At 36.7% G+C, this 25,045-nt stretch overlaps 1 protein-coding gene across 1 annotated transcript; it reads right to left on the minus strand.

The window, feature by feature from the left end:
• Positions 1-14,037: 14,037 nt before the first annotated feature.
• Positions 14,038-19,352, minus strand: LOC149567176 (ras-related protein RABA5c-like). Its single transcript, XM_089820359.1, has 2 exons — positions 18,717-19,352; positions 14,038-14,695 (listed from the first exon to the last, which is right to left on the minus strand). Exons 1-2 carry the CDS (start codon positions 19,033-19,035, stop codon positions 14,373-14,375), a joined length of 642 nt encoding a protein of 213 aa, XP_089676485.1. The 5' UTR covers positions 19,036-19,352; the 3' UTR covers positions 14,038-14,372.
• Between the last annotated feature and the right edge of the window lie 5,693 nt (positions 19,353-25,045).

Below are 25,045 nucleotides of genomic sequence, written 5' to 3' on the forward strand. Positions count from 1 at the left end.
CACCTCCTTTGTGGTTAAGGGTATGCCAAGATAAGTATCCAGGAGGTTGGCAAACTGACAACCTAAAATGTTGTTTATCTTCCTTTATAATGAGGCATTAGTATTAAAGAAATAGATCTTACTTTTATAGTAATTAACTTGTTGGCCTGAACTTTCTTCATAATTATTGAGAATAGTCTTCCAAGCTTCAACTTCCATAACTGAGCATTCTCCAAAAAGGAAAGTATCATCAACAAATTGTTGCAGCACTTCAATATCAGCAGTAGTATCAGGCTTAATCCCCTTTACACATCCTGTATTAACCAGTTTAGAGAAAGACCTCCCCAAGACCTTCGTAACCATAATAAAAAGGTAGGGCGATAGTGGGTCACCTTGTCTTAGTCCTTTCTCTGCTCCAAAACTGCCCCAATGAGAGCCATTGAAAAGAACATAAAACTAAACTGAGCCTACCATCATCTTAATTAGATTTATGACTTTGTCATTGAATCCCACTCTTTCGAGCACATCATAGAGGAAGTTCCAATTCACCTTATCATAAGCCTTGGAGATATCTAACTTGAAGGCCATTCTAGGTCTTTTACTTTTTTCCATTCATGAATAATCTCATGTGTGGTTATCGCAGAATCTAAAATTTGTCTTCCCAAAACAAATCCCTTCTATGGAGTACCAATAATTTTTTCCAAAAATGGCTTTATCATGTTGACTTGAACTTTGGCAAAGATCTTATAAACTGTATTGCATAGACTTATAGGCCTAAAATCCATTAGGTTCATGGGTGTTGAGGTTTTGGGGACTAAAGCAATAAAAGTCTTATTAATCCTTTTTAGCATCTTCCCAATTTTGAAGAAATCTCTAGTAGCCCAAACCAGTTCACATTTAACAATCTCCTAGAAGTGCTAGAAAAAAGCTGGAGGGAAATCGTCCAAACTTGGGGCCTTATATGCTTTCATAGAGAACACAACACATTTCACTTCCTCCTCCGTGATGTTTCCCAGAATGTGGTTTTTTTCCACTGCACCAACACTTGTGGGATCGTATTAATCAAACTTCTTCTAATAACCTAATTTCTTGTATTGTTATCCTTAATGTAAGCAAGCCTTGCTAATATATTCCACCACATGTCTTCCCATCTCCTCCTGGTCCTTATAAACCCTTCCTCCTTTTTCTTCCAATCTGTTGATTGTGTTTCTTCTTTTATGATTGGAGGCTAACCTATGAAAGAAAGTAGTATTTTTGTTGCCCTCTATTAAGCATTGGACTCTTGATCTTTGTTTCTAAAAAATTTCCTCCCTCAACATAACATCCTTCCATTTTTTCTATATTCCTCTTCTTCCTGAGTTGCACTTTCTAGGTTATTTCCTTCATCAATTTCCCCTTGGAGCCTTTTAAGTTTTTCCTCCACTTCTCCTTTGATTTTGAACAAGTCTCCAAAGGAACTCTTAGCCTAGCCCTTAACATTTCTTCTTATATTATCTAGCTTTTGGGTCAGTCTATACATTGCAGTGCCATCTAACCTTATATTCCACCATTCCTAAATTCTTTCTTTGAATTCTGGGTGAGATTTCTACATTATTTCATACCTAAAAGGTTTCGGTCTGCCTTTTAAATCATCCTCCCACATAAAGATTAAAGGGGAATGATCTGAAGTAGTTCTAGTAACGTTCTCTAGCAAGGAATTGCCCAGTCAATTCAAGTTCCTAATCACCATCAACTTATCCAATCTAACCTAGACAAGATCACTCCCTTTTCTATTATTGGTCCAAGTGAATGGGTTCCCTCTCAATTCCACATCAATAAAATCAATTATGCTCATAAAATCATTAAGATCTTGCAAACTTTCAGGGCAGTCCCTATTTCATCCTAATTTGTCCAAGTGATAAAGTGGGGTATTAAAATCTCCCATACACATTAATTTTTTATCTTTCATATTTTCTAGAATCCTTACCATCTTTTCATATGTTTCCTTTCTCCTTACCCTACTATTAGAAGCATACATATTTATAAACCCCCATTGTTGGATACTAGTTTGGAAATCAATTATTATGAAATTTTTATCCTTCCATACTTCAACCCCCATCATAGAGCACGGGTTCCACATGGTAGCAATGCCCCCCAAGGCTTCTTCAGCATCCATATGCATGTAAGCAACAACCAGCCAAACATGACTAGCAATTCTATCAAAATTAGCACTAGACATTTTAGGTTCTTGTATTAACACACAATCAACCTTTTCCTAAACTATGCACTGTTTCAGAGCATATTGTTTCTGGGGATTATTCAATCCCCATAGATTCCAAGAGAGGAATTTTATTTCTTACCTCTAGTTATAGTCTCCAGTGTAAGTTTCTTACCACTAGCCACATCCCTTGCTGATTGTTTGGTCCTAGTTGTTGTACTAGTCGGTCTTCCAGCTGTCCCACATGCCCCTACATCTGGTTACTTTCCCCCCTTTCTCTTCCTTTTCTGAACCTCCCATTCCCCATTATCCCCCTCTTGTGGTGAAGTTGGGCTTAGTTCTTTTTCAGCCTTTTCTATGCTTTCCATCACTTTAGCTGCTATCTTTTCTAGAGAGGCTTTTATCATCCTTATGGGGGTGCATACCCTCTCTTGGGTAGCACCTTCTATGGCCATTAGGTCTTGGAGGCCCTCACCTCCCTATTTTAATGGAGAGCTAGGAAGAAGGTGGTTAACCACTATTTCACCTTTCTCCATCATTTCTCTGTCCTTAAGTTCCCCCATTGGTGAACTCAATAGTTCCTCTAGCTCACATCTAAAGGGATATTCATTCATTTTCTTCTTATCCTTAAAGGCTTCCCCCTCCCCAAGATCAATATGCCCCCTTGGTCCTTTGTCTGGGTCGGTCTGCGCCAAGTCCTCCATTTTTTGTGCATCAGCAGTCTTCTCCTCCAATCTTGGGGCTTCTGAGGGTTCCCCCACAGCTTCCATTACAATTCTCGAGGAGCCTTCCTTTTTTTTATCCTTTTGCACTTGGGTCTTATAGTCCACAATAAGGTGTCCAAATTAACCACATTTCTGACAGAACAGGCCCGCATTCTCATATTCAATTGGTTGAACTTTCTCTCCCCATTTGGATTTGCGAGTGACCATAGTCGAGAGGGCCCGGTTCAAGGCCACATTCACATAGAATCTGGCATAAACCAGTCGTGATTTTTGCATAGTTACTTTGTCCATAGTAACAAAGCATCCAAAAGAATTCCCCACCCACCTTAGGATCTTCTCATCCCAAAATTCAAGGGATAGTCTAGGTAGCCTTACCTAGACTAGAGCTAGCTTATTTACCTCTGCACTACCATCAAAGCTCGGGTGCCACCTTGTTAGGGCAAGACAATGCCTCCCATAGTACCAAGTTCTCGAGAGTATGAGGTTAATATCTTCTTCTGACATGAATTTAAAATAGAAAAGGCCACTTGGCATTGCTGAAACACCCACACTACCCCTAATTTTCTATTTCTGACTCACCCATTTACGAACTATCTTGATTGTAGGTCTGAAGGCAACAAATCTGCCCACAACACAAATTTTAAGGCCAGTGGTAACGTTGTCCACCAAAGTATCGGGGAGGAAGCCAAAACCACAGTGTCAGAAAATCTTCTCATCTTCACCCAAGGACCCACCTCCATCTATCATATCCTCGAAATCCCTGTGCAATGCCAGCACCATTTGTAGATTTGGGCTGGATTGAGGATCTGGAGGCCTAGGGCCCGCCATGAACAAATTCAAAATTCAAATCTAAGTAGTAATAGGTTGTAGAGCGATAATGGGTTGCAGGGCAGTCCATTACTTTATTAGAATATATGTTATTAATTTAATCAATATTTTATTTTGTAAAATATAATTATAATTAAGATAGAGTTGTAACGATTAAAATTGTATATTAAAGAGACTTATTTATCTCTATCTATTTCCTTATCTTTATTCACCCCTATCTATCTCTTTATATTTATCTATTTATTGGTTTAGCATGACAACCCAAATTAAATATGTGTATTAAACAAACTTGCCTATTGTTGTTGCAATGGTATTGAACAATACTAGATATAGAAAAAATAACTTGACCATGGTAGATTCTTTTATTTTAGAATATAAATCTTAAATTGTAATCCAACTTTACTTATTTAAGAATGAACAAGAAATAATACTATAAATTCTATGCCATACATGTGTTCTTTAACTCTCATTTATAGTATCTTAAGACAATGAATCATTTTATCTTCAATTACATTTAGTTCATTTCCATACAGAGTTGAATCCCAAATCATGTAGTTGTATGTTTAGGATATTGCTAGTTCTCCTCCACCAAATTGAAATGTTCATTAGAAAAATTACACATAATTTGATATATCATCTATTTACATTGAAATGAAGATTAAAACAAACACAAATTAAGTACAAAAACAAACATGAATATTTTCCCAAGACTTCAAAGCTAATTTCTTCCTTAATCTTCTTTTTTTAGCAATTAGGCAGGACTCTAGCTCTACAGTGCTCTTGCTAATAAATGAAATGTATGAAATCCTTGCTAGAGAGGATCTTTATTGGAAACAAATAACACAAGAAAAATGGTTGAAATATGGCAATAAGAATGCCAAGTTCCTTCACTCTTTACTAAAGGCTAGACAAAGCATTTGAAGATTTGGCCCAAGAAGGGTTTGAAGATTTGGCTAAGCTCCACAGAGGAACTATGGCCATGGTTACAGGCATGGAGGCCATGGAATTGTTGTTGAAGATGATACCCAGTCAAATGTGGGAGCAAACATTGCCATCCAATTTCATAGAGGAGACGAGGAAATAAAGATGGTCCTTAGTGTTTTTGGGATGAATGTCGAATTCATTTTATATATGGTTGCAAGATTCTAGGTATTTAGGGATGATTGTCCACACCATTTTTGTGTACTTGTGCATCAATTTGTATTGGGTAGCCAAATTAGTAGAGTATTGGCGTAAGGGCAACTAGGTGATCAAATAACATAGTCATGGTGATTGGTATCAAATGAATGTAAATTATGATATATATTTTAATAATAATAAAATAAATGATATTTTACTGATCAATAAAATATTTACATACTATCAATCTATATAAACTTTCATTCATAAATTTTTTTTATTTTATTATTTGAATTTAATAACTTCAAAATTTAACTAAAATTTTAAATGTTATTTTCTTGATTATATCTAGTCCATTTAATAACACTCCATATTTAAAAATTCAAAAACTAAGATAGAATTTATGTCAATGGGTCTTTGGTCTACTCGTGAAAATGAAAGGTTCTTTAAAAGCCCACTAGAGATCAAGTCTTGTTGAGTATAAGGTTCAGACAGAGGTTCAACCATGAGTCATTCCAACCAATAAATAATAACTTACATAACAAATATTCATAATAAAAATATCTATTTGAATATCAGGTTACATTAGATGGAACATTGCAAGAATAAATGAGAAATATATATATAATTTAATTAAAAAAGATATTTATTGTATATATTAATAGTTGTACTATGTTGTTTTTTGATGGACATTGCGATGGAGGGTGATTCTCGGTCTGCTAGGGCCTGCATGCCCTAGCTCGACCTACGATCTTTCATGCTCCCTGTGAAACTGTGCCTGTGGGTTCGAGGTTCATGTGTTGTTGCAACGGTGGTGTTTGTTGTGCTCTGGGCATCTGGCTCCCCCTTGGTCGTGGGTGATTGTGTGCAGTTGGTTCTTGTGTTTTAATAGTTGCGTCTTTGGTGGGAGTCTAAGACAGTGTGGGATTGAGGGGTTTCTGCCCCATCTTTTCCTTGTCGGCTTGCTAAGTCCGGGCTTGGGGTGAATGAGGGATCTTGGTGTCGTCTCTCCCTGGTCTTCTGGTGGAGATTTGGAGATGGGTGAGCCAATTTTGGGGGTACATGCCAGTAGTAGGGCTCTAAATGGTAAATACCAATCGAGGGAAGGAGAATCCTCTTCGAATGGAAAGCTCCAACTACAAAAAATTAATGGATGTTTGCAGAAAGCTGAGGTCTGGCCTATTCTAGTCATTCAACTTGAATAGGTTTCGGAGGATGTTGAGTACTAGAGTAATCATGCTCTTATCTGCAAATTTTTGGGCCTTTGTCTTTCATTGCCAGTGTTGGATTCTTGGGCATGTCGGGTGTGGAACCCGGAAGGAGATATGGAGATTATGTTAGCAGCTAATAATTATTTTATGGTTATCTTCTCTTGCATGTTGGATAGGAATAAGTCTTTTGAAGGTGGCCCTTATTTCTGTAACTAGGTGGGGCTATTCATCAAGCCTTCGCACACAGGCTTTAACTCTACTGAGGAAGCCCCCTCTCGAGTTTCGGTGTGGGTTTGCTTGCCAAGACTTCCTTTGGAATTCTGGAGGGAAGATATTCTTCACTCAATTTCTATGCTTCTGAGAAAACCTGTGGGATCGGCTACACAGACTCAAGATCATAAGGTAATTTCTTTTTCTCACATTTTTCTTGAAGTTGATTTGAATAATCCATTGCTAGATTTTGTGGAGATTTGTATGGGCTCAGTTTCCTAGATCCATCAATTGGATTATGAGACCCTACCATTTAGATGCAGAATCTGCCATGAATACGGGTATCTACTACACAGATGTCCCAGGTATAAGAATCCCTCCTTGGATGCTCCAGGTCCCCCTAGGGAGGACAAGGGAAAGGCTATGGTATCTAATGGACCTATTGATAGTGAGGGATTTACTCAGGTTAAATCTCGTAACAAGGGCAAAGGTAAGAAGAGAACCTGGATGGATAGGCGGACTAACGACACTTTTAATAGGTTTGATGCTCTTGGAGACATGGTACAAGAGGAAGGTATCCCAGTCGAGCTCTCTTCTAAGGCCAAAAGTCAGCATGAGATTCAGGTAGGGGATATGCAAAGAGAGGATTAGATTCTAGTTACAAGGGACCTACAGGCTAAGCAGTTGGAAATTGATGTGCCCCCTCCTACTCAGGATATTAGGGATCTTCATGGAGCACAGGGTGCGCAGGGCCCAGCCTTGGTGGCCACTAACCCCCTTAGCTCTAAGGGGACATCTAATTCTGCTAAGAGTAATAAGGCTCCTCTTGTTTTAGGCATTCAGCAGAAACCCTTCAAAAAGGGGCCTTTAGATAAACCATTAAAAAGTGGTAGGAAGACTGATCAAGAAAAAGTGAAGATAATGGGTGAAAATTTGGTTGAGTCTAGGTCTGTGAGACCCATTGATTCTCATTTCTCTCACCCCCATAAATGATTGTGCTATCATGGAATGTAAGGGGGTTGAACAGCATCCCCAAACAAAAGGTTGTTTGCGGATTAATTGAGCTTCAGTCTCCTAATATGGTCTTTATTCAGGAAACTAAGCTTTCATTGGATGGATTGGCTAATTTTGTTGCATATATCTAGCCCCAAGGGTCTTGGTAGGGGGTGGGTGCCTTAAATAGTTCAAGAGGGGTGGCTTGCTTCTGGGACCCAAGGAAAGTCTCCCCATTATGGTGGATCTCCAGTCGGTCGTCCATTTCTTTGATTGCCACTAGCTTTGAGAATGGAGAAAGGTGCTTCTTATCCAACATTTATGCCCCTACAGACTTTGCAGGTAAATCCCAGTTATGGGCCCATATTAGATTCATCATATCCTTGGAACCTTATTTGCCATGGATTATGGCAGGAGATTTTAATGCAATCATTAGCCTTGAGGGAAAAAGAGGAGGGCTAGCTAGGCTGGACAAATCTTCACATCTACTCAGAGATATGATTGGCTCATTGTTTCTCATTGATGTGAAGCCAACTTATGGTGTCTTTTCATGGAATAATCAGAGATGTGGTGGTGAGGCTATCTCGGAAAGGCTTGATAGATTTTTGGTTTCATGCTATTCGATGGACAATAGGTGGATCGCCAATTCTGAAATTCTTGATTGGAGGGGATCAGATCACTGGCCCGTTAAGCTTTCCATCACTTCATACAGGGTCGCCAAGAATCCCTCTTTCAAATTCCAATTGATGTGGCTCAAAGACTTGTCTTTCCCTAATCTTATGGTGGATTGGTGGTATGAGGGGATGCCTGATCATGGTACGGCCATGTATACTTTCAACATGTGAAGTATGGGCTTAAGAGATGGAATAAATAGTGTTTTGGTTATCTACATGTTTAGAAGACTGGTGCTCAAACCAAGCTAGATAACATTACCCGCCAGATTCGTGACCATGGGTTGAACTTTGAGATGAGTGAAGCTGAGTCCCTAGCTCTTAAGGAGTTGGAAGAATGGGAGCTTTGGGAGGAGATTTTCTGGAAGTAAAAATCTCCTATTGATTGGCATCAAGAGGGGGATAGGAACACTAATTTTTTCTGCAACTTTGTTAAGGCACAAAGGCAGGGGAACTCTCTCTCCTCTCTTGTCTTAATGGATGGAACTCAGATCTTTTCCTGTGAAGATATCTCTAGGGAAGCAGTCAATTACTTCTCTAATCTCTTTTCTAGGGAGGATCCTGGTGTTGGGCCTGAGGAGCGTGACATCTTGAATTGTATCCCTCACCTAGTCTCTGCAAAAATGAACGACACCCTCTTAAGCCCTATCTTGCTTCCAGAATTGGAGAAAATTGTGTTTAATATGAAGAAAGGTAAGGCCCCTAGTCCAGACAGGTTTCCGATTGAGTTTTTCTAAGAATTCTGGGAGATAATAAAGTATGATCTCCTAGATGTGGTCTGGGAATCATATAGGAACAAATAGATGTTGAAGTCTTTGAATTCTACCTTCTTAGCTCTCATACCTAAGAAGGAAGGGGCTAATTCGTTGGATCAATTCAAGCCTATAGCATTATGTAATGTTGTCTATAAGATCATCACCAAATTGATTGCTGAGAGGCTCAAGTCATTCCTCAATTCTTTGATCTCTGTTGAACAGGGTGGCTTTGTTGACGGAAGACAAATTTTGGATGGAATTGTGATAGCAACAGAGGCTATCCACTCTATGGCCACTTCTAAGGAGAAAGCTATGTTCATAAAACTTGACATGGCCAAGGTTATGATCGGGTGAGTTGGGAGTTCTTACAGAAAATTTTTTTGACTTTTGGATTTGCTGTGGAATGGGTCGAATGGGTTCTAAGCTGTGTGACCTCTTCCTCCTTCTTAGTTCTTATTAATGGAGAACCTTCTGAGTTGTTTGGTGTCTCTCAAGGACTTCGGAAAGGAGACCCTCTATCTCCCTACTAATTCATTATCATGGCAGAGGATCCTAGTAGATTTTTAAAAGCTCAAGCATAGCAGGGGATCATCCAAGGTTGGAGTTGGAGTAATAACCTTCCGTCATATTCTCATCTTTAGTTTGTGGATGATACTGGATTGATGGGCATGGCTAGAATCAGTGAGGCAGTAAATATCAAGAAAGCTTTGGATATCTATGTGAAAGCCTCAGGTTAGAAAATTAACGATGATACGTCTTCTATTTATTTCTTTAACACTCCTCGGCTTATTCAGAACACGATTGCTAGAATTCTTAGGTTCCAAATTGGCTCCCTTCCTCTGATGTATCTTGGGGTCCCTTTGTCATTGGGTGCTCAGTAGAAGGATTACTAGCAGGGGATTTTGGATAAGTTCAGGATTAAGGTTAGTCACTGGACTTGTAGATGGTTATCCTCTGTTGAGAGATTGGTTCTGCTAAAGACTATGGTGTAGTCTCTACCCATTTATAGGTGTTGTGTTCATATTCCCCCTTCTAATTTTGTGAGGGACTTTGATGCTTTATCTCGGCAATTTCTTTGGTCTAGTAGTCTTCTATCCTTGAAGTGGATCCTGGTCAAGTGGGAGTATGTGTGTAGGCCAAAGCATGCGGGTGGCCTTGGGCTTCACTCGATGGCTCTTGTTGTCACAACATTGGCTGCCAAATTGTACTAGTGATGGTGTAACAGTCAAGATCAAGAGTGGGCCAAGATACTTACCCATAAGTACTTTCCTGGTGCAGATTGCTCTGAGGTGCCATGACTTCCTTTGGTGGGTAAAGGCTCCTGTATTTGGGATACTCTTAAGAGGGGAGCACAACTAGTTAAGGAGGGCTCTTCTGGATTTGTAACAGAGGCCCGGATACTCTGTTTTAGCAGGACTCATGGGATGGCCATCCTCCCATTCTTTCTAGTTTTCCCCAACTTCTCCCCCTCTCCCAAACTTTTACTAATGCAGGATGGCTTAAGGTGGAGCATTTTAAGACCGTTAAGCACCTGGGGCAGGTTGAGAGGACTTGCTAGAAGGATTCTCAAGAGTTGCTGATACGTAGCTCTGATGAGGATCGTGCCCTTCTCTGTCAAGTTCTAGAGGATAGGTTTTGCAGCTCTCTCAATGGGAGGGATAGCTTGGCTTGGAGTCCAAGTACAAAAGGCAAATTTACAATGGCTCAAGGCTATGCTATTCTCAACAGGAACCTTCATGGTCTGGCTGAAGTGCACTAGTGGAAGAAGGTTTGGAGCAGCTTTTCATGGCCCAAGTGTAACTTTTTCTTATGGTTATTGGCTCAGAAGAAATGTCTCACTTGGGAGAATCTTCGCAAACGAGGTTTTCAAGGTCCCTCAGTTTGTGTTCTTTGTTTACACAATAAGGAGTGTGTCTCCCACTTGTTTTTTCTCTGCCCCTTTTCGAGAGAGATATGGCATATATGGTGGGAGGCTTGGTGTCATAGTTGTACTCATGCTACTTCTCTTATTGATTTTTGGGAAAGCTTGGGCAGACCTCCAACAAAGACTTCTTTCTTACAGGTTGCCTGGTTGGTTGGTTCGATCTTCATTCTTTGGAACCTTTGGCTAGAAAGGAATCACATAATTTTTTGTGATTCCAAACTTGGAAGCTCCCAATTGTGGAAGTCGATTCCTAATAGGCTTTAGGAGACGATTTATGTAAAGTGTGATATGTCTGTTAATATATATCCTAGGGATCAAGTTATTGTGAGGAATCTGAACCTGGGAGATAACTGTCGGGGAGGCATTCCCAGAAAAAGACCGAGCCATGGTAAGTAGTAGGTGTGTGGAGATGGGAGGTGCTCTCCTCCCCTGACTGGGTTCTTGAAGATCAATACAAATGGATCTTCTCGAGGGAACCCTGGTCATGCTGGTATTGGGGCTATTGGTAGAGGTGATGATGGTGGTGCAGTTTTTCTCCTCTCTATTTACAAGGGTCAACATTCTAATAATTTGATGGAGGCCCTGGCTATTAAGGTTGCTATTGAGTGTGGCTACTCATTAGGGTGGCAAAAGATCATCTGTGAGTTTGACTCTCCGATTGTTGTGGATATGTTGAATAACCAAAGGTTGGAAGATGTTAGTTGGCAACTTGCCTCTTTGGCCAAACAAATTCTTAGTCTCTATAGTTCCTTGGACTCTGTCTCCTTTCATCATATCCCTCTCCAATGGAACAGAGTGGCAGATTGTCTGGCAAAGTGGGCTTCAGAGAATGTGGGTAGATGGGATATTAATGGTAGGGATAAGTTACCTTCTGAGTATTGTGAGATCATTGATCATATGTTTCTGGAGGACAAGAGTTTGTAGTGTTGTTTTGGGCCTTCGGCTGTTTGCTCTGTTACTTGGATTTGATTGAATAAATTTTTACCCCTCTTTTTTCAAAAAATAGTTGTACTATCTACTACCATTTACTTTTTTCATTAATTTAATATTATTGCTTTATCCATATGAGATAAGAAATTTCTAGAATATCAGGTTACATTAGATGGAACATTGCAAGAATAAATGAGAAAATAAAAGATAAAACTTCTATGTCTAGTCGTAAGCCAAGCCTAGGCTACCCATGTCATTTATATGAAATAAATTCAAAGAAATTGAAAAAAAAAATTATATAAAATAAGATTAAAAACTAGATAAATTCAAAAATAAAATAATTTAAAAATTTATTCATATAAAATAACTTGAAAATATATATATATATAATTTAATAAAAAAAGATATTTATTGTATATATTAATAGTTGTACTATGTACTATCATTTACTTTTTTCATTAATTTAATATTATTGCTTTATCCATATGAGATAAGAAATTTCTAAAAGTCACCAACTTCATACCTTCAATAATGTATTTATGAGACAAGCTAAAAAATTATTAAGTACTAGAAAATGATTTTTCTCCTTACTATAAATAGTGGGAACCAATAGAAGATAAATAAATGTTATTATTTCAAAACTTTAAATATATAAAAATTAAAAAACTATAATAAAGATTTGAATCTAATTGGTCAATTGATTTTATTTTATTTTCTAAATCCATCTAATGAATGCAATAGTATCCTTCCATGCACGAACTTAAAAAAGTGAGATGTAAATAACATAAGGCATAGACTATGTAGTAATAAGATAATGGGTGGTAACCACACTAGAGGAAACACTTATAATAGGAGTGACACTTTAATGATGGGATGAAAGCAAAAGTTAGAAGGCTAAGATAAATATGTTACAAGAGTGGGATGGGTAGGAACAAATAAATAATATCAAACATTCTATTTTGTTCAATATAAGACATTAGAATAAAGATCAAAGATAGTAAACAATTATATAAGATATTAAAATACTTTCATAATGCAATAAATATTTTATTGAGTCCAACAAATCATGAAAAAGATTTTATTATTTTTATTTAGTATCTAAAATAGATTTTCAAACAGTTTATACTTAAATGAACAAATAAAAACATCAACTTTGAACAAAATTAATTTATTTTAAAAAGCTTCAATCATTTATATGTTTGTCTACATTTTATGTATAGTCTATGAACTTGATCTATTTACATAAAGGTTGGACACATCTCAACTTTTAAGATATATGAAGATAAGATCACATGAAATTCGAATTATTTACCAACTTTTACACAAAAACATGATATTTACCAACTACATTAACAAGTTATGAAACAAAGTGGGTCAAAAATGTTAATGGAACGAATCAAAGTGAGTCAAAAATGAAAGCAAAAAGTCCATGTTCTTACATTTTCACCCTTACAATGAGACATTGGGCATCTTTCTTTTACACAATAGCCTGCGTTAGGAATTCCCAATTTTGAAACAAAGTCTATTTTAAATCAGACTTTAACATAGTCTAGCATTTTATTCTATTATCTGATCTCTTTAAGCTTTCACTAGTGACGACCCCACCAAACCGAAGCATGTCTTCTCAGCTCAGTATTCAGACTTAATCTGCTCATCATCTGTTTTTCCACATTCAAAATATTCTTCCATCCATGCAACCCACTCAACAAATTCTTTAATTTCTACGCAGACAATTCTAGTTTCTCTTTATTTGCTTTAAATGATGTTGCATGAGCCTGCCTTCATTTTTATTCCCTTTCTTCTCCTGCCACTTCATCTTCTTGTCCATTATCACTTTAATGCACAAAATATCCCCTTCAAATCTTCAATCTTTTTTCTTTTCGACTTGGAAAATTGACCTCGGTTTAATGTTGTTCATTATTTTTATAGAAATGCTTCTGGAGAAAAGCCCCAGTAGTTGCCCAGGCTGACTTCACACACCTAGAACTTCTAAACCATAAGTCAGATTTTGCCAATTTTTCTGGTATATCTTTGTAGGTGAGTGAAGAGCTTAAAGCTGAAGTTTTGGTTTTTGGGCATTTATGTATCTCTCTGTAGGGATCATGGAGCATGAAGTGATCCAAAAGTGTCATTTCAAAATGTTTGCTCAGAACCCGCTATGTTCATGCACTAATAGTCGCTCACTCAAAAAACACTAGTGCTTGTGGTTAAATGTACCAGTAGTCTTTATGAAATGTATCAATAGTGGTGCACAAATTGATCAATCACCAACCAAAAAAGCTAAAAAAGCTTTAAAATGATAGACAAGCAGTATTATGAGATGGACCAATATTAAGATTATAACTTTTAACAGGAGAGTTTGAATTTCATATTCAATAAGCATTAGTGAATAAGACCTGCTTAAGATCGTTTCAACATCTTTAACACACACCAAAACAACAAGGTGAAACAATGGGTGTTCTCAGCTGATTTCTGTGCATCCACTGAGGGCAATGTAATGAATAGAAATCCAATTTTATAAAATATTTTTTGGGTGAAGTTACAACTTTATTGATCACAGATTAATGAATACAACAGACCTCTTCATTTATGATATATTTGTCGAAAAATCACTGCCACAAACTTCTTCGGATTAAAAACCATGGCATCTTCTAAACAATACTGAAAACAAAGGCAGAAAATACACAAAAGATGTGTATCAGCATAGTACACCCTTTATGAATACATTAGCAACTAATAAGCAAAACCCATTTTTTGAAACAGGCAATAAGCAGCAGCATATTCCATACAACAGATCAAAAAATGTAAATTTGAAACCTTTGATCAGTTCTTAACAGCATGAATATTTCTTTGACCCCTTCATGCTTTCACCATCTCCATTCCCTATAAGTGTGACCCTATTGCTACTACCTAGTGATGATTCAGATTTGTGAGAATTCGATAAAACTTTTCTACTCGTGTTATTGTAGATCTCCCTTATTACAATTTGAAAAGCATCGTTCACATTCGTTGCATTCATTGCAGAAGTCTCCATGAAAAACACCTTCTCTGCTTCAGCAAAGGCCTTACTTTCCTCAACTGGTACCTCTCTGAGTTTCTCTAAATCACACTTGTTTCCAACCAGCATTGTCACAGCATTCATATCGGAATGCACTGCAGGTGATTTGCACAATCATGTCAGTTTCTCTTTAAAATGTAATAACAAAAAAAGACCATTTGAGAAAAATCTGATCATTGAAAACCCTAAAAAGAGTAAAAGACAGTTTGCTTGACTCTGCTCCTTGTATGTGAATTTTCATTGTCTTGAGATGTAATTAACAACTTCGCATTGGACCAGTCTATGAGCAGTAAAAGATGCCGCCACTGATATGGTATACCATAGATGTTTTAGTCTTATGTGCATGCTATGAGTTACATATAAAATTTGCCATTATCAGTGCATCTCTTATAGAACCGCAGGAGGCGGTTAAAACATGTCCCAAACCCTGCGAGGGATGCTGGCCCACTGTCAACAATCCCCCTCCCAATGTCACTCGCTATGGCTTGCAGGATTTGAACCTGTGACCAAGCTCTGATACCAATTGTTAGAAAGGACAGGGTTGCCGTTGCACCAAAAGATCGACCTATTAATGCCCAACACAACCAATAGTCTTATAGAACCACAGGAGGTGGTTAAATCATGTCCCAAACCCTGCAAGGAATGCTGGCCCACTACCAACACAAAACATGTCCTGTGACAGGTACCAAATACTTTTACCTGCATGATGTATATATTTCAAAGCAAGGTACATATTTTGGAGGCAAGGAAACTGGTAAGAGGTATCTCCCTAAATCTCTAGCAAGCTCGAATTGTCCTAAATCTTAATTTTCCCTGCTTCAAAAGTAAACAATATTACTTGAGCCTAAAAGCTCAAAGACCCCTCCCAGGCCATTTCTCACAAATTCATGAAAAGGTATCAATCCAAATCATGGTTAAAGGATTTGAAAAAAAGAGTATGCAAAGCTTTGAAGTACTTCCAGGTCTGGCAAGTATGCCTTGTAAGGAAAGGTTCAATGAAGCATATGATAGCTAAGGAGAAGAATCCCCAACTCATTTAATCCGTTTTCATTTATAATTTGATGTTATATACATTTCATTTTCAACTTTAAAATATAAGTTTATCTATTATCATTAGTGCCCTCTACCCGGATTCTAAAAGTCACATCCATGTTTATGTACCATTGCCAGTGTCTACGAGTTGCTAAAGTATCATGAGCTATCTGTGTAGAGGAAGAGCTCTAATTTTAGCAGCAAATAAAGTGAGCCATTGTGCTAATATGGTATCATGCCCTGCTAATATGGAATCAACATTAAATAGAATCATTTAACCGTCATTTGGAAAAATATGAAATGAAAAGAATATGTTATTGTTCAATTATATTTGGTTTTAAAGTAATTTGGCATCTGACTTTTTTCAGAGTTTATAATCTGGAGTATATATGTGTGGGATCATTGAAAAACAGATTTATATATTTCTGAAGCTTAATAATACTAATTAGGGATAATTTTCCTTGATGCAACTATCAACAAGGAATACTACTAGTTTGAATGCTTGTCGTCTTCGAGATCCTCATGTAATTGTGCTAAAGTTTCATAGAGATCAACAGTAATTAAGATTCATTAAGCAAAGTACTCATTTCACTATTGTAACTGTTTCTGTTGAAAACTATGGCTATGTCACAAATGAACAAAATTGACACAGCAATTATCATGACAAATACTCTAATTTACATTAATTAGGCAAAAACATTCGATGAATATCATGAAAGGCGAATTGGCTTTCAAATAATATCAACTCCATTAGTTTCTCTAAATTTTAGGATCGACCAAATAGAGATTTGATAATTGATCAGAGGTCAATATCAAAAACTAGATAGAACATTCTCCCCCTAACAATGGAACAAGATAAATCTATGGCATCAGCTGCATTATGCTGCAGATTAGGAAATGCCCTCACTTACTCTTTAATACTCAATCATTATGACAGAAATGTAAAGATTAACAAGGCAGTCCAAATTTGCAAAATAACTATTGGAAATGCATCCCAAAGGCTACAATCATCTCTTTAAAGTTTAAACTAACATAATTCAGCTATCAAAAGCTTACAACAAACAAACCATGGACATCAAGCCATTCGGATAGGCTCAATTATAAAGTTTCAAATTTAAAACTGGGGGCACAAATTTGAAAAAATTTACGAAAAAAAGTAGATGCAAAGCAATCTCCTTTTTGAAAAAGAACTAACGCACAAAACAATGCCAGGCTTGACAGTGATCTAAAAGACAACCTTATCAATGGGTCATATAACAGAACAGAAATACAGTAGACGCTAAAAACTCTTATGCTCTTCAAATGCAGGGCATACTGCATTTACTCTGTTGAATTTGAATCTTGAACACATCCACAATGACGTCAGGGAAATTAGTTTTGATCGTCTCATCAATGCTTGTTTTATACATTAAAATCTATCATATGTTCTGGGACCTGTCCACACAATATGCATCATTGCATAGTGGACAAACAAATACAGATTGAGCTACTATATGCACTGCTACATAAATACAGAATGGAAACACACATCCATACAACAGTTTTTGTGAAGACACGAAGTGAATGCAATGCTGAAAGTGGGTACTTATATATATACAAGTCACAATGACAAGGCATCAACCAATTGATTGATGCATAAATGCAGAATGCACAAACAAACACAGTGCTAGGAGTGGTATGACTACAACACAGCATCAACCAATAAATTAATGCATTAATGCATGATGCACAGATAAATGCAATGCTGCAAATGAGCATATAGATACAAATCGCACTAACATGGCATCAACAATTGATTGAAGCCAAAATACGGGATGCATAGATGAATGCAATACTGCAGGTGGATATAAGCATACAAGTCACACTGAAACAGAATCAACCAACAAAATGATGCCACATGCAGGCCACACAAAAAAATGCAATGCTGCAAGTCGACCTGTGCATACAAGTCATACGAACACATCAGTAATCAATAAATTAGTGCATAGATGCAGTATTCACATATAAATGTAATGCTGCAAGAAGGCATGTACATACTACATACAAATTACACTAACATAGCATCAACCAACAAATTGATTCATAAATCCAGGATATACATATAAATGCAATGCTGCAAGTAGATATATGCATATAATTCACACTAGCGTTGGATCAAACAACAGATTGATGCATAGATCCAGGATGTAAAGATAAATGCACTATTGCAAGTGGTGGGAATATAGATGCAACTATATAAGCCACACTGATACAGCACCAACCAATAAAATTATGTATAATTGCAAGATGACCAAATAAATGTAATTCTGCAAGTGGGTACATAAATAAAAGGCACAATGACACAGTATCAACCTGTAGATTGATGCATAAGAGCAAGATGACATCTAAGCGCAATATCAAAAGGGCATATTCCTACATATAACTCACATTGATACAGCACAAACCGATAAGTTGATCCATAAATGCAGGATGACCAGATAAATGCAATACTGCAAATGGGTAAATAAATTAAAGTCACACTGGCACAGCATCAATAAATTGATGTATAAGAGCAAAATGACATAAGTATCACATTACAAGTAGGCATATAGTCACATTCAAGTCATACTGACTCGGCATCAACCAATAAATTGATGCATAAATGCAGGATAGGTATACGATTGCAGGTACCCTAAATTACAAACAGCGTTGGTCAGATTTATATAGATACGTATGTGTGCATATGCTAGAATTTATTAGACGCCCAAATATATGTTTATCAGATTTGTGCAGTTATGCCTGTGATGTGTGCATGCAAATCACACCCAACATAAGATTAAGAGGGTATGAGACATCCAAACACACCTAGAAAGCATTGAGTGATGCAAATTCCTTGTTATGTTGGAGGATTGCGCATTTAATCCTAAGATTAAAAGAGTATGAAACACCAAATACACCTAAAAAGCGTTGTGTGATGCAAATTTCTAGTGATGTTGAAGGATTTTACAGCTAATCCTAAGATTCATAGGGCGTGAAACAGCAAACACACCTAGAAAGCACTGTGCGATGTTAAATTGTAGTGAAATTGAAGGATTTAGGACTTACTCCTGAGTTCTTGAAGCCAACGAGTAACATTCTCAAAGGTGGGTCTCCTGGTAATATCAAAAACAACAAGGGCGCCGAGAGCACCCCTGTAATAAGCAGAGGTGACAGCCCTGAACCTCTCCTGACCGGCAGTGTCCCAAATTTGGGCCTTGATGTCTTTGTCATCGATCTCCATGCTTTGGGTTTGGAACTCCACCCCAATTGTCGCTTTTGAATTCACATGAAACTCGTCCCGCGCATATCGAGCAAGCAGATTTGACTTGCCCACTGCGGAATCCCCTATCAACACCACCTTGAACAAATAATCTTCCTCTTCCATTCAATATCTCAATAAGTATACTTCAAATTGTAATGGTTATGCTCCAGATTTCAAAATGTGATGCACACTCAAATTATGAAATCAATGAGATGAGGTGTATTTGAGCTATACAATTGAGGGCAATAAATACATTCTTTGAAAACCGACATTGTACAGTGACTTCAGGTGCAAGCTCCCGAATGAATCCGGCTGAATCCCCGTCGCAGGTGCCGGATCGTGAGCCATTATGTCGAGAATACATTTTCCCGGCATACGCGGTTGAGTAGCGTTGAACCTCGCTTTCATATATGTTCCAAATCAGTATATATTTTTTTAACATTTTCAACAAACTTGCATGCGACGCCCATGTTAAAAACATTTGATAAAAGCGCTCCCCAATTTGCTTTGGTTTACGCAGCACCAGCGGTATTTGATTCATTTTCAAACATACTTTTTAAGCATTTAAATGTGAGCGGTGTTTAAGTTTTTGTTACACATAGGTTAATTAACTAGTATACCTAAAATTTTAATTAAATTTTTTGATAAATTAAGTTGAGAGATATCTAATTTAAAATATAATTAAAATTTTAGATATGCAAGTATATGCCTATTACAAACTATTACGTATTACCATTGCAATTTGAATCATTGAAGAAAGATATAATATCATTTGTATGATTGTACCGCTTTTGCTAAAACATTATTATTCAATCAATCATCTTCATCTTTACTAGCGGTTACCTATCAAATTTTATTAAAATAGTTAAATGTTTACATTGAAGATTGCTCCCACTGTAGGAAGCCTCTCGACTTAATTATTAAACAAACACAATTAAGCAAGCACAAAAAGATTAATTAATAATAATGGTTAGATGGTATGGCAATTGATATGTTGTGATATTGCTTTCAGGATTTAAGTGTGTGATTTTGAGTCAAACTCATTGACCCATGTTTCATGAGTAGTGATTCAACACGAATCCATCTCTCATGAGAATAAATGGATCACTTAGCACTCATTGGATCCAGGTGATGCTCACAGAGGTGAAGCACCGAGACTTCCCAGGAAGTTGTCAATTGATATGTTGTCTTCAAAAAGAGAATTCATTTAATTTCTATATTTTGTAATATTAGATATGAGTTTGTTTTTGGATTTTAGCCTAAACTTAAACTTGAGACCTCAATTTAGCAAGGTATTATATAGTTAAAATCTTGAAATACACATATGTGTGGAGAAATATCTTCGGAGTTATCTATTCCACAAATTTGTGTGTGGAGAGATATCTTTTCTAAGGAGTCTATTACTCCTTAGTATAAAAAATTGAATATAAAATAAGTACCTTGAGAAGTATTTCTAAACATGTGTGTGTTTAGTTTTCTTGGAGTTGCTATTATTTTTATTGTATAGCATATTATATTAGATTATTAAATTAATAATATCAATATTTGGTGGCAGTGTGCTAGCATCCCTCGGGGGGATCTATAGCATGGTTTAACAACCTTGTGTGTCTTATATAAGTCTAGTGGTTTGTATCGGGTATTAACAAGTCGACCTTTTGGTGTACTGACAACCACTATAGTTTCTAATAAGTGGAATTAGAGCTTGGTACATGTTTGAATCCATAGGCCACAGAGAGTAACGTTGGAAGAGGGATTTTTGGCAATGTGCTAGCATCCCTCACATGGATTTTTTACGTGATTTAACAACATCATGTGTCTTCTATAAATCTAGTGGTTGTATCAGGCATTAATAAGTCAATCTTTCGATGCAACGATAACCACTACTTTTAATAATATTAATATTAATATATTTCAATTAGATTTTGAAATATAATTGATATTAAACATATAAATGATGTTTCTTTCTTAGTAAATTGTTTTGATGTGTCTATTTGATCTATATTATATTAGAGGATAAGTTAGTAGGTCTATAGATTAGTTGTGGTCACAAAGTTATACTTTGAGGATGGACTAATCTTTGTAATAAGTGGTGATCTCCATTTTCCCTACGATGACTAAACTTTCTCTTATAAAAAGATTTATTACTCAACTAGCCTACTCAGGAGATTTTTCTTTACACTAAAGCTCACTGGAGACATCTTACATTTTCTCTCATTTTGTGTGGACTCGCCAAGTATTCTAGCACTTGTTCTTAGAGCCCTATACATGCTTCATTTTTGGAGGTATGGTCAAATTTTCACTCCTACATGCTCACATCTTCATCCTTTCGTTTATGAGAAAGGTTCTTTTGTACATCGTATATGTCATGTTTTTGATTTTTTCTTATCTTGCATATTCTTGTTTTTGAGTTTGCAAGAAAACCTTGATTTCTCCAACACTATCTAATCTTCTTAAATGTCTTAGAACTTGGTAGTATTTGAAAATACCTTAAGAGTTAATGTGAAGAGATTTCCACAGTTCATCATTTAGAGTGATGTAAATTTTTTTCTAGATGATTGTGCAATACTTTTGCATCAAATTTTCAAATCACACTCTGTGATCCATCATCATATTTCTATTTCCTCTAGCTTTTCTCATCTTGATGATGGATCATAGAGTGTGATTGAAAATGTTGATGCAAAAATGTCACACACAATAAAATCCAGAAAAAAGTTGCATCACCTTAAGAGTTGTCAATGAATCATGGGGAGGCAAGTTCTTAAGTAGATCAATTTGCCAAAAGTGAACAAGATCAAAGACAATAAGAAAGTGCCAAAGATTTTAAATTTGTTAGTTTATTTATTGTAACAAATCAAAGTATGTTGTTAGTTAATTCTCTTTAGAATGAATGGGTGTTTGATTCTTCAAATGATTAAAATTATTGTTAGCTTGTTCTGACTGATCAGGTACGTATTGTGTACTCATCATGGCACAACAGATTTGAGCACATGAGTGAGAAAGGTATGAAATTACTTCATTCAAAGAAAGTTTTATCAACTCTATAATGTGTCAATATGGATTTTTGTAAAAGTTGTGTTTATGGAAAACAAAAGAGAGTCAGTTTTGTGAAGAGTGGGAAGGAAAAGAAAAGTGAGAAATTAGAGGTTGTGCATATAGATGTATGGGGACCAACTCAAATAGCTTCCCTTGGTGGCTCTCATTATTATGTTACATGCATTAATGATGTAACTATTGATCTCAGATTGGTTTTGACAAATGAGTGTCAACACACTTAAGTCATTTACTTAGTTCATATTGAACTGCTAATGCATGTCGAGTACAATATGTAGATACAAGACCATGTCGAGTTGCAATGAGTGTCGAGTCACTCATGTGTTGAGTCACTCAAGTGCCAAGCAAATAGACCATGCCGAGTGATTCAAGTGCCAAATGAACAGTAGATGTCGAGCAGTTTAGGTGTCGAGCCAGAAGCAGAAATACAGTGTATGTCGAGCATCAGTAACTACATATGTTGAGTAACACAGATTGGACATATTTGTTTGTTATGGTACAAACAACTATATAAACCATTTTTTAGCCGACATAAGGTTAGATTTCGATTCTTTAAAGATAAGGACGAATCTACATGCAGATTCCCTATGTAATTACATGCAGCCAATCAGAAAATGGGAAGGTTTAAGTGGAAAAATGGATGAATCTCAATCATAAATTCATACCTAACCCTAAGTCACCTCAGTCTTCTTAAAGGAGGATGAATCTGTAAACTTTATAGGAGAGAGAAGAGAGTTGAAAGAATTTGAAGGGGTGAATGATTGAATTGAAGGTGTGAACAAGATAGTTTGTAGAGCATTCAAGGTGACTTAGCAGTGAGACTGAATTGTAAGATCAATTAAGTGAAGAACAGACACTAATATATTTGGCATCATTTTGCGACGGCTATGTGTCGCAATTACGACAGAAATGTGTCGCCACTGCAATAGTCATAGATGTCGCTATTTTTTAGTCGTAAATTACGACGTCTATCCTTTATCGTCACAATTATGATGCATATCCATCACTATGCAACCACTTTATTGTGACATCAACCCCGTCGCAATTCTTGGGGTTGACATCGCAATAGCGACAGACATCAGGTAATTGCAACAGCAATTGGGGTGTCACCGCTACAGAGACCCCGTCATAATTCTTGTGGCTGATGTCGTAATTGCGATGGACACCCTGGAAATTGCAACGGTAGTTGGGCATCGCCGCTACAGCAACCCCATTGCAATGCTTGTGGCTGATGTCACCATTGTGACGGACACCCTTTAATTGCGACGGCAGTTGGGCGTCACCACTACAGCAACCCATTCGCAATTTGTGTGGCTGACGTCACAATAGCGACGGATACAAAGTAAAACAAAAAAAATAAATTGTTGGCTTCCAACTACATCAAACCAAATCAAACCTCCTAAACCCTACGTAACTTCATTTGGTCACATCTTATATTTGAGTAGGATGGTGTCTTATTGGTGCTCCTTCCATTATTTCATGATATATTATTATCAAGCCATCCAATCAGCTATAGGACAAAGATGATTCCTGAACAATCGAATTAGAATAAGTCGATTTGCATTGTATTTGGACACTTGGTTTGAGGTTCATCTCATCGATTCCCATTCATCACAGGATCTTTATATGATTAGACCTCGATAGAAAACATTGAGAATTCCTCAGCCCCAAGCCCAAATCGTGCAGGCTTCAATCTCCACATATCATAAAGCCTGTATATAGAGTTGAGCATCCCGTAGCTGGAAGCTTCACCTGCATCATCTCTCGAATGGTGTGAGAATGCTCAGCTCTATATACAAGCTTTATGATATGTGGAGATTAAAGCCTACATGGTTTGGGCTTGGGGCTCGAGAAATCTCAATGTTTTCTATCGAGGTCTAATCAGATAAAGATCCTATGATGAATGAGAATCGATGAGATGAACCTCAAACCAAGTGTCCAAATGCAATGCAGATCGACCATATTGCTAATTCGATTGTTCAGGAATTATCTTTGTCCTATAGCTGATTGGATGGCTTGATAATAATATATCATGAAATAATGGAAGGAGCACCAATAAGACACCATCCTGCTCAAATATAAGATGTGACCAAATGAAGTTACGTAGGGTTTAGGAGGTTTGATTTGGTTTGATGTTGGAGGTAGTTGAGAATGATGTAGCTGGAAGCTTCACCTCCCTTGTCTCCTCCCTTTGCCTCACTCCTTCTCAAGCCTTAATATGTCATACTTATGTTGCTTAAATCATTGAGTACTAACAATTTTGCTAAAATTGATTCCTTAGATTTCTCTTTTCAAAAGCTTTCTTATAAAGATAAACTATGATAGAAACAATCTCTTAAATATGCACACACTTTTCCGGTTATGGTGGACTAGGAATGTGCAATATATATTTTGTGCACTACAATATCATGTAGTGAAACCGATTATAAAAATATAGAAGTAGTGAAACCATGGAAGCAAAATCCAGTAAAATTGGGAAGGTTTAATGAAAACAAATATTATGAAGAAAGATTGCAATGATGTGGCATTAGATTGAATACATCGATATATGTAATTAGATCAAAAATATCTCTGGATATTAATGCCAGTAAAGCAACATCATAATTTTTTGAGATGTGCGTATTGATCTCATCATTTTTTATTTAATTAATGTTACTTGAATGATTTGAACAAAAACTTACATAGAATAATAAAGCTACTTTGATTTTTAATCCATGTCACTCAGGTAAAAGAAAAATAGAACAACTTTTTTCTTTAATATGTATAGTATACCTAAAATGCACCCGTAAAGCCCCATCTCAGTTGATTTGTTGTCAATCTTGGGATGACAACATAAATTATTGGCATAGTAGGCCTGTACTTAGCAATCAACCTGGGGCAAATAAAACATAAATATCGTGCTGAGAATCAGAATGCATAGATGTCTTATCTGTATATCAAAAAATCAAATTCAGATATAGAACAAACCTTAATTGCATCATGAAATTTATTTGAAAGTTCCAACCGTTTATGCTGCGCTTCTGTTGAGACCTTTCTACATTCTTCCTATCAAAAACAAAGCCCAACCATCAAACTATCATGA

The sequence above is a fragment of the Cupressus sempervirens genome, chromosome 3, assembly GCF_028749045.1.
Source record: "Cupressus sempervirens isolate cs-2001-9-10 chromosome 3, ASM2874904v1, whole genome shotgun sequence".
In the NCBI taxonomy this organism is placed as follows: domain Eukaryota; kingdom Viridiplantae; phylum Streptophyta; class Pinopsida; order Cupressales; family Cupressaceae; genus Cupressus; species Cupressus sempervirens.

Bases quoted from the DNA above. Each gene is read 5' to 3' on its own strand.
- LOC149567176 (XM_089820359.1), bottom strand. From the start codon at position 19,035: ATGGAAGAGGAAGATTATTTGTTCAAGGTGGTGTTGATAGGGGATTCC. The intron at 14,696-18,716 runs GTAAGTCCTAAA...AATCACCTGCAG, and splicing joins TTGGCTTCAAGAACTCAGGA to TGCATTCCGATATGAATGCT.